At 31.2% G+C, this 11,074-nt stretch overlaps 1 protein-coding gene across 3 annotated transcripts; it reads left to right on the top strand.

Moving 5' to 3' along the window:
- Positions 1-1,345: 1,345 nt before the first annotated feature.
- LOC139885907 (2-oxoisovalerate dehydrogenase subunit alpha 2, mitochondrial-like) lies at positions 1,346-4,937 on the top strand. 3 transcript variants are annotated; one of them, XR_011772153.1, is made up of 6 exons: positions 1,346-1,611; positions 1,947-2,084; positions 2,620-2,784; positions 2,863-3,045; positions 3,133-3,775; positions 4,574-4,937. XR_011772153.1 is itself a non-coding variant. In XM_071869662.1 (5 exons), the coding sequence occupies exons 2-5, from the start codon at positions 2,064-2,066 to the stop codon at positions 3,292-3,294; spliced, it is 531 nt and encodes a 176-aa protein (XP_071725763.1). In that variant the 5' UTR covers positions 1,346-1,609; positions 1,947-2,063; the 3' UTR covers positions 3,295-4,937. The 3 variants fall into 3 exon arrangements, 2 of the variants coding, with proteins under 2 accessions (XP_071725763.1, XP_071725764.1); XM_071869662.1 differs by having other exon boundaries at positions 1,346-1,609; positions 3,133-4,937; XM_071869663.1 differs by having other exon boundaries at positions 1,947-2,069; positions 3,133-4,937.
- The last annotated feature ends 6,137 nt before the right edge of the window (positions 4,938-11,074 follow it).

Genomic DNA, 11,074 nt, shown 5'->3' with positions numbered 1-11,074 from the left:
TTTGCAATATAATAGATCTGATGAAAACATAATTTTTATAAATTTATTTGATCAATTAAATAATTATTATGTATTTATTATTGAATCGGCTACTATATATATAACGAAAAATCTATATAAATTGTTGTAAACCTTTAAAACAGTATAAATAATTTTTGCAGAATGTAATTAACCTATAATAATTATTAGAATCGAAAATATAATTTATACATTATTTGGAATATTTATTCTTTATTTAGTTATATACCAAAATTGTTTAATTATTAGATAAATCGAATAAAAATAAAATTTACGGATAAACCACCTAGGAAAAAAAGTTAAAAGAAGAAGATGAGAGATGATGATGATAAAAAGTCGAATCAAAGATAAAAAGTATGAATTAAAGATTAAAAAAAAGATAAAAATTCGAATTAAAAAGTTGAGGGACTCGGATTGCAATTTTGTGTATAAACAAAGGACCAACGAAGCAAAAAAGTCAAAGAAAAGAATAAAAAGACGATTTTACCCTCACATGCATGGCACATGTCAAAGGTTAACGGCCAATTTAGACGGAAGTTAGACGGAGAGACTCGAATTGCAAAATTTTGCAATTTTAAGGACTCGAAAATCTAAAAAAAGAAACTTGAGGGACTCGGATTGCAATTTCGTGTATAATTGAAAGACCAACGGAGCAAAAAAGTCTAATAATTATAATAATACTCCCTAATAATAATAATATAATACAGTGAGCACCACGACAAAATAAATTTGTACTCCGTATTACGGTCACTTTAATATTTGAATTTGGTATTGAAAAATTTGTAATGAAGTTGAAAGTGAGTCAAAGTACGGATACATTGATTTGAAAAATTAAGTAGGTACGGATAGAGTACGTACGGGAGAAATCATATGTTGAAAGAAAATGGCGTTGTCAGTGATCAGTATTACTTTTATCGGTTTCGAATATAAAGATGTTGCATGTGACTCTCCGACAAAAATACAAAACTTTCGAAGCGTGATTGACGGTCTCATTAAACACCGGTCTTCGCTCGATGTCTCATCAAAGGATATTACATGGCCAAACTGAATTACTCCGTAATCTGTAGTATATGGATGGCAATTGATATTCTATACTTATATTTCTGTTTACTTCTAATCTGATCCATGATTCAATCCATTTATATATATACACTAATTACCGTAAAGTTTCCTCCAATCTCATTCGTCCAACACCCTCCAATCATTGTTACCCTGTATCAACGCCTTTTTTTTTTCCCCTACTTCCTGAACCTTCACCCGTGAAATCAGTTTAAAACACCAACAATGGTTTCATTCAGATTCAACTTTGAAATTCATATACCTTGAAACAAACAAACATAACTCAAGAACGATCCAAATTTGGGGAGAATAATAGGGTTTGCCTCAACAGAATCTGATTGGCCTCCAAAGAAGTGCACAAGCGCCGGAATTCGATAATATAATCCATTTATCATCTCGCTGAGGGTTTTGAAATTCGTTTAATCAACATGTAAATAATTACAGGTTTGACGATTACAATCTGTTCGCAACGATTAATCAACCTTCAATCATAATTTTGAACGATTCCAACCTTCAATTATCAATTTGTCTGGTGTAAGTATGCCATTTTTCTCTAATTATATGATAAAAAATCATTGATTCTTATTATGTTGAAATCGATTCTTATTACTGATATATGGTTTTAAATATAAAAGAAAGACAGTTTTTTTTGTAGTGTTTCTCTTGCTGGAAGTTTATTGAAGGTTTGTTTAATTGTTAGTTTTGTTGATAAAGTTTGTTTGGGAGAGATTTAGATTCGCAAGTGCATTGTCAAGTTAGTTAGAGTTGTAATTTGTGTTTGTACAAGTAGATTAGTGTTTAAACTTACAAGTTTAAGTGGCTGGATATATATGGGAGTTATAATGTATTCTTTATTTGTTTGTTTGTAGATTTTTGCTTGAAGATCGACTTTTTCGTTCGTGTTTTGTCACCCTGTTCTTGCATAGCACTAGCAAAATAAATGAAACCAAGGATTCTATGGGGCAAAAAACCAATGTGATTGATAAATGCAGGTTAAGTTGGTTAAGGTTTACATCCTCTTTTACGTCTCTTTTATTATTAAATCTATGTATCATTTTTGAGATTGAACGGTTAAATTAGAAGAATGAAAATTGTTTTCGGTTATACCATTATTGTAATCCATATAAATATGCATTACGACATAGAAAAGAAGAAACTTACAAACGTAGTTCTTTGGTTTCAACCTCTGAAATGAAACCCAAATTTGGGTTCAATTTATTTCCAACGCATCAAATGAGTCCAATATTTTCAAACCTAACTTGAACTAAAACAGGTTCATCCAAAGTGTTTTTCAACCTCTTAAAGTGATTTATTATACAAAAAAAAAGCAGATATAGAATATACATATTTAAAGAAGTGGGAATTTATAGAATTGGAAAATGAAATGTGGGATAAGTTTTGCCACATCATTTTGTGAAATCTCTGTAAAATTTTACAAGAGGTCTCAGGTTTAATAGTTGACTTTTTAGACTATCAAAGTCAAACTTCATCGAAGTGTCAATAATCTACATGCTTATAAATATATTTATATTTTCTACGCAGTTGCCTGCTGAAGCTCCTTCACAGCAGGTGCTAGATTTTCCAGGTGGAGAAGTCAAGTTTACACCCAAACTAACATTCGCATCGGGTGCTACCGAAGAATGGGTCCATTGTTATCGCGTGCTTGATGACAATGGTCAAACGTTGACCAATAATTATTCACTTCATGTAAGCCACAAAAAGTTCATTACTTTCACATGACAAAACCTTAAAACCCATAATATTTATGTATTTTTGAATATACAGATAAGCAAAGAACTTGCAGTCAAAATGTATACAAACATGCTAACACTTGAAGTTATGGATACTATCTTTTATGAGGCACAAAGACAAGGACGGGTATCGTTTTATGCAACTACAACAGGGGAAGAAGCAATCAACATTGCATCTGCAGCAGCTCTTAATAACAACGACTTTGTCTTCCCGCAGGTTACATCATTTTATATTTAATATTTTTTCTTTGTTAAAATTTGTATTTGGAGCCAATCATGAAATGAAATGTTTTATATAATGCAGTTTAGGGAACCTGGAGTTTTACCGTGGAGAGGATTTAGTTTACAAGAGTTTGCAAATCAGATACTTGGGAACAAATACGATTATGGAAAAGGAAGGCAGATGCCTATACATTACGGGTCGAAAAAGCTTAATTACATTGCGGTTGCATCAACAGTTGCATAAGTTATCAACTTTACTTTCCATGTACATATTTTGTGTTGTATGAGTGAGAGGTGTCAATTTTGACCCTTTACATGCAAATGGGTCAATTCTGGTTATGTTATATCTCCAACGGGTCAAACGGGTGAAATCAAAATAATAAGTTTAAGGAATACCAAACAAATGGGACAAAGGTCCACTCATCAGATTTTTTGGCGACCCATTGCGACTTGTACAAAACTTACCCGTTTGACCCGTTACTGAATCCACCTGACCCTCACATTGAATAAATACTTTACATTACTTTTTTTTCTTCCTTTTTTTATTTTTTTTATTTTTTATTTTATTAATGTGTTATAATTTAGTTGTTGATCGATTTGGCACTTCATCAGAGGTTTATTACTTATTTTCTTGCTTTGATTGGGTTATATTGCAGGTTTTCTACTGTCTGTTATTTCGTCTATATTGAAGGTTCATGTTTGTAGTTGCTGTTAGTTAATAAGAGGTATGGTTATTATGCTTTTTGTTAATTTTTTTGGTTTAATATTTTTGGTTCTTATCGCATGTTTATTTGTTGTTGTAATGTGATTGTATTAGGTGAAATCGCTGGTGCAAATTGCATTATTGAAGGTGGTACCATTTATTGAGTTTTACTGATATTTTGTTTTTATAATTTTTTCTATGCTTGCTGCTGTTCATGTCTTGGTTTGTTGTTATTATTTGGTTGAGTATATTAAATAATACATTACGTAGTGTATTGTTAGCTTCGTGTGCTATAATGTCGTTTAGGAAAAACATAAGATAGGAAACTGTAGTGGTACTAAACCCGGCAATTCCTCTTATATGTGATTCGATGTTGGGCAAACAGTTTGTAAATTGTAGTGGTCAATTATCTGAGTGAAAATATTCTGGGTTAGGTTTTGCAAACGTTTCGACCTCTACATGTTTGTATTGCATTGTTCATCTATTTATTAGTTAGTGATGACAATAGTGTTGATACGTTATTCGTAGAAAGTAATTGATTAAGGAAACATGTTAGAAAATCATCAGTTAGTGATGACAATAATGGTTAGAGATGAAGTCACAAGTCAAGTGTTACATTGGGTCAAAAAGTCAACTATGGTCAATTTTGTACTATTAGAAGTCAAATGTGTGTAATTGAAGATATACAAGTAAAGAAACCAACTTCCATAACTAATTATGTCCTAAAATTTGTTTATAATTTTATTTTATGCTTCATCACCTTCTATTTTTAAGCTTCACGATTATGATGTATCCATCGTGTTAAATTGTTTATTTTCAGGTTGATCAACCCTATGATGTTTTGATGGTTATGGTTAGTGCAAAATGAAAAAGTAGATAAATAGAAAAAGAAGGAAATAATCATCTAAACGTGCTGACCTTTTCTTTTCTTTAACGAGCTTCATTTGTTTAATAAGTTGGGCTACTTTTCTTATCTCTAATGGGCTTGATTTGTTTAGTGGGTTGGGCTATATATCTATTGTTTTTCTTTAACAACAATATTAAATGCCTACTAGCAAGATACTAAAAGCTGATGTTGTTGTCATTACATTTAAAAGTCAAATCGTGTGTTATTAAATGCTTACTAATGTTACATGGACAATTGAAGATTCTAAACTTGGATACAGGGACAACTGAAAGATATTAATGGATACATAAACAATTGAGAAGATTGTAAATTTGGATGTTAATTTTATAGATGCACAATTATGTGCCATAAGGATTGATTGATGCTTGCTTTAAATCTCATTCATATCTAATCGTTTTACCATCTGTGTATGTGTGTTAGTGACTAGCAACTTTAGATTTAGATCATTCTTTTTAATTTTTAATGTTTTCTGCACCTACTATTAAAGCAGGGACACAACACTCAATCTATTTTTATTGTATCAATGGAGGTGGTGAGCTTAGAAGTTGTACAAAACAAATCTTACTTCACACACAAATACTTGCACATATCCGCCGCGAAGCGCGGACCACAATACTAGTTAATAATATATGTGGATGTTCTAAATAGATGAATAAAATAATTGACGTGAATATAGATAATCTAAATACTTTTTGAATCAAATGTAGATTAAATTATTATTCATGGATATATATTCATTATTATCCAAAATATATATATATATATATATATATATATATATATATATACACACACACACACATATATATATATATATACACACACACACACACATATATATATATATATATATATATATATATATATATATATATATATATATATATATATATATATATATATATATATATACATTATGTACTGAAATATATGCATATACATCTACATATCAATATAAATATACATAAATAACATGTAAATTTTAAAGTTGTTTACAAAAATAACGATTATAAAAGTTACAATTATTGAATTGTTACTAATAACTAGTTTAAGACCTGCAAAATTTGCGGGTTTTAGCAATAAAAATTATAAATATAATATATTATTTATGAACACATCAATGAAATCGATAAAAATTGTATATAAGAAACAAATGAAGAAAAAGAATGAAGTTGAACAAAATGGTAGATATAAATTAAGTATTAAAAAGACTTAATAAGCAAAGTTTAAACGGTAAATAAGAAAAAAGACACGGAGTAATTGATAATTTCACTTCGGATATTAGGTTGTAGTCTGAGTGTTTGATAATAGACCACTATCCTTTAGCTAAATATTTGACAAATTTCTCATGGATTACTTGATGCAATGAATCGTTGAAGTAGTCATTTAGTGTCAACACTGAAGTTTACGAATGCAGATACAAATCTCGCCATTCTGAACCAGTAGGTATGAATATGGCACTAATTCGGAATGACACAATACTATTGTTCGTTAGGCTTATCATACGAACCATACCCCTTATCAAATTAAAAGAAGTTACTACTACGTGAAATTCAAAACCATTTATCAAATAGAAATAGAAAGGGAAATCATTTAGTTGTATTTCATGAAGGATAATCAATTGACCATCGGTCTTTTTACTTTTATGAGCTTGTCTTGAAAATATGTAGCGAAAGTATTATTTATAATCTCACATGAAAGCAACAATAGATATACCAAAGAACTGTAGTAAGGTGCTAAGTACATATAAGATTTATAGCTTGCATGTTCCGATCATTCTAACTATCTAAAACGACCCCACTCAAAAACACATGTTTCGAAAACATAGTTTCCAAGAACAAAGATTTACCTCACTTTACTTCACCATGCTAGATGATCAAAATCTACTTCAGTTAATTATATTACAGAACCCGTTGATTTACCTGAATAGCCCAATTAGTGACTTGTTGCATGATATTAACCTATTATAGTGAGATGTTCTTAACGGGAAAAGCAACAATTTATTAGATAAGACAATATATAGAAAAAAACCACGCGTATAACCTCACATGTCTATCGACCAACTTGATATTTTTTAAGTGACAATTTATGTAACAAAACATGTACAGATAATAGCAATCTCAAATCTTACCAGAAAAGAAGGTGTCAACGCTTTGTATAATGCCTTCCATCCTTCATCTTTCAAAACAGTTTTTAACGCATCTGTAACATGTAATCATGTAAGAGTATTAGTAATCCTCTATCTCAATAATAACAACTTCCAACAAACAATCAACATAAGTTGGGGAGACATAATAACTTCTTTTTCTTGTTTAAAAGTGAAACACTTTTCTTGTTTTAAAGTCAACCTTTCTTTTGTTGTTTCACCAAGTTTCGGTCGACTTTTGTTTAATGTATATCTCACCAAGTTTCAATTGTTATGTATAATCACAAAATGATAATTATTTAGATTAAAAAGAAGGGTAATTTCAGTTAACTACATTAAACAAAGAAAATAATAATAAAAAAACTCATTAACAAAGATGTTTCATTTGTCGTAAGGACGATCTCTTATTTAACACTAAATGAAGGTTGTATAGCTATCATTCATTCACTCACTGTTTTTCAGCCATGGTCCATTTTCATGATGAATGACCTAATGGAAACTTCAAATGCATATTGTAAGATATATACTATACTAACCTTTTAGTCCAAATGAATGTTTCACATCCCACCACTTATGAAAACTAAGCAAAGGACAAACACATTAATTGATACTTCTAAAATAGAAAACAACAGTAGATGTACAATTACAAATCTAATGCTCATATCAGAATTGTCACAAGATGCAATAAAAAGCGTTGTTCTGACATTTAAATTATGGACTTGGAGACACGAATCCATAATCTAGAGGATTTGGAAACACGAATCCATAATCTTTACTCTAACAAACTTCAGTTCGATTCCATTTGGATCTTGAATCCATAATTGCCATTCAATCGATTTGTGCTTTTCCCTTTTGGAGACCCGTTCATAACTTTTGATTTGCATCTCATTAACTAATGTCGAACACATCAAGAACTCCTTTTGAAAACCTTTTAATTACGATTCTTCCAAATTAAATACATAGCCACCCGCTCTATTCGTTGTCACACTTTTTGGTCTTCTATTAAACTCGAATTAATGCCAATGCCATTGTCGTTGATGAGTTCTTCTATGCTAAAATTGTTGAAATCTTAACTTTGAATAGTTCATCTTGAATTATTGTGTAGTTTAACATTATTTATCATTCAGATGTTTAAATAATAAATAATTAAGCATTTAATAATGAATCATTCAACTAAGAGATATTCAAACACAACCTCAAATTGAATCTTGTCCGCAATGTTACTGCCATGAACCCGCCGAAATTTATATCCTTTTAGCTTTTATAATTCCTTAGCTTACAGAAATTGATTAATTAAAAACTTTTCATAAAATATCTACCATTTACCATAAATATAAAATATTTATACTTGAGGGTGAGTAGATTTTATTTTTTATTTTTTCCTAAAAATAACAAATATTATAAAATCAAAGGACCTTTTATCGAAAATTGAAAAATCAAACAAAGATACAACACGAATAAGATCGTAACTAGAACAGTAAGCTCAAAACAAACGAGCGCACAGTATCTACGAACGAGCCCATCCAAACCAAACGAAACAAATATGAACCACTAAATCTACGAATCTACAATTAAAAGATACAAACCAAAAGAAGCTAAACCAACATAGAAAGGGAAAACCAAGGCAATAGGAGTGAGGTCCAAGGACCACACATGTGTGGAAATATTTTGTATAAATTTATATATACTAACAGCCACCATCTTTTTGGTCGTTTAGGGCCAACAAAGAAAAAAAACGACACACAAAAAAACAAATGGAAAAAAACAACTTACACCCCCCAATATACTAACAGCCACCATCTTTTTGGTCGTTTAGGGCCAACAAAGAAAAAAAACGACACACAAAAAAACAAATGGAAAAAAACAACTTACACCCCCCAAGTTCTAACAATATGCAACTTCACCCCACAAAACAGGGGTACAAAAAGTCAAATCCTTATTTTAATTAATAACCTCCACCCGCTTTTTCATATACACATATCTTCCCGCTCGGTGCCAGTTAAATTTTTCCGAGACCACCGTTCAGCTTTAAAAAATCTCAAGAACCCAACGGAACTAACTACACGCGAAACGGACATCGTTAAAAAACACTAAATAACGGGCCCTATATTCTCGCTCGGTGCGAGTTAAATTTTTCCGAGACCACCGTTCAACTCGAAACAATTTTACGAACACAACGCGACTAACTATACGCGAAACGGACATCGTTAAAAAAGCTTTACATACATATACATACACGTCCAACAAACAACTCAACCTACTAGATATATTAGGTACCAAACAACGTATATCCAAATTCGACCGCGCGTCGAATACAACCGCAGCAACGCGCGGTCGAATTTTCTCTAGTTATCAATTAAATTGGATATGACACCACTAGAGTTAATAATAAGACCTCATATTTTTTTTTAACTAATGGTTTATTGAAAGGAAACTACCAAATTTTTTTAAATATATATATAAAGTATAACTCAAATTATATAGGACCCAATTTAATTTTAATTATAGAATCGTCAGTATCAACACACGTACTTACAACAAGCAAAGACAAGAGCTAAAAAAAAAATCTCATAAGAACAATGTTAAACCCTACGGCCATAAAAGACCACATGGTGACTAGATGACAATAAAAAATTTTTAACCTCAATATTCAACTTTTTTTTTTTTAACCGACTATGGTTAAAAAAATAATAATAATAATATACAATATTGATACTGATATATATAAAAATGTAAATTTAAAAAAAAAAAAAAAATTGGTTACTTGAAAGAAAGGGCAGATGGTTTTTGGGAGTCCAAGAGGGCCAAAGGGGGTCACGAGTGGTTGTTCGGTTGTTCTCTTAAGGGTTAAAATCAAAAATAGGCTACAAACTTACACAAATGTACCGATGTCGCCCACAAACTCATTTCCGTCCTACTGTCGCCTACAAACTTTCAAAAAATGTGATAATATCAACATTTTATAGTTTTGACCCGTTACATACTAATTTTGACCTTTTTTTTTTTAAGAATTAAGATCCAATCCACGAACGACACGTGTTAATTTTAACCAGTTTAGCCGGTAGCAAGTCATTTTTGTTTACATTGGGACACTTTTTAAAAGTTTTTGTTTACATTGGTACACTTTTTGAAAGTTTATAGGCGACAGTAGGACGGAAATGAGTTTGTAAACGACATCGATACATTTATGTAAGTTTGTAGCCTATTTTTGAATTTAACACTTTCCTTGATTTCTACAAGTCTTCGGGCAACAGTACGGGATGCAACGACTTAAGGGTGCCGTGGGCCAAATCTTTCCCAAATGTACTGTACTGCCACGTAACTACTTTTTATGACACGAAACTTATGACTTTTTTTTTCCCCCGAAAAACAAATAAACTTTTATAAAATAAAAAAAATTTCACCAAAAAAATGAAACTTCCTTCGAACATACTAAACCATACGATCGAGAAAATTAAACAAAAAACCAACACTAAGCTCGTTGCCCCTTTACCCATAAATTCCACCGGGATGTCTTTCGCACATCGCGTTGGGGTAGTGAGGGAGGGTGGTTTAACGCTCATGCCCTCGGATTGGGCTGGATTTTCTCCTGAACAGCAGTTGAGGGCGTGTTATGCAACTGCGTGGGGATGAACGCGTGAGTGGTTAAGTCCCCCTGGGTGATCCCGACTGCTGTTAAAAAAAAAAAAGACTAAGAAAAAAGATAAAATTCATGGAAATTTGATTCTACCATTTTCATGGCGTCTCAATTTTTATTTTAAATTTTCTTTTACTATTTTTTTAAAAACATTTCCTACTTATTAGCCGGAGGTCCACTCGGAAACAATCTCTTTATCCGTCGAATAGAGAGAGTGATGACTTTCTCTACTTTTGAGAGTATTTCACTCTGAGTGGAGAAATGACTTGTTTTTATTATTGAGAATGATTGACTCCATCTCACCTCCCCATACACCACTAATGTGGTTTTGGGTTTTGTTGTTGTTATTATTGTTGTTGCTGTTGTTGTATATCTTCGTGAATCTATATTTAGACTTTACATACCTCAATTATTTTATGATTCTATTTCTATTGAAACACTTGTAAAGCTACTGTTCTGGAGTTTACAATACATAATTGCACTTGTGAACTGTTTCTTGTTTGATAACTTCCACAATTTACTATATGTTTTGTTTCAATGTCGAAGCTTGCTTATACTTTAATTTCTTTTTGTTAAAGGGTCATCTATGTTTCAGTATTGAGGGACACTTTTAAAAATTAGGTTAAGAGTT

The sequence above is a fragment of the Rutidosis leptorrhynchoides genome, chromosome 1, assembly GCF_046630445.1.
Source record: "Rutidosis leptorrhynchoides isolate AG116_Rl617_1_P2 chromosome 1, CSIRO_AGI_Rlap_v1, whole genome shotgun sequence".
Taxonomy (NCBI): domain Eukaryota; kingdom Viridiplantae; phylum Streptophyta; class Magnoliopsida; order Asterales; family Asteraceae; genus Rutidosis; species Rutidosis leptorrhynchoides.
Note: the sequence above shows the minus strand (reverse complement) of the source record. Positions and strands in the feature narration are given on the sequence as shown.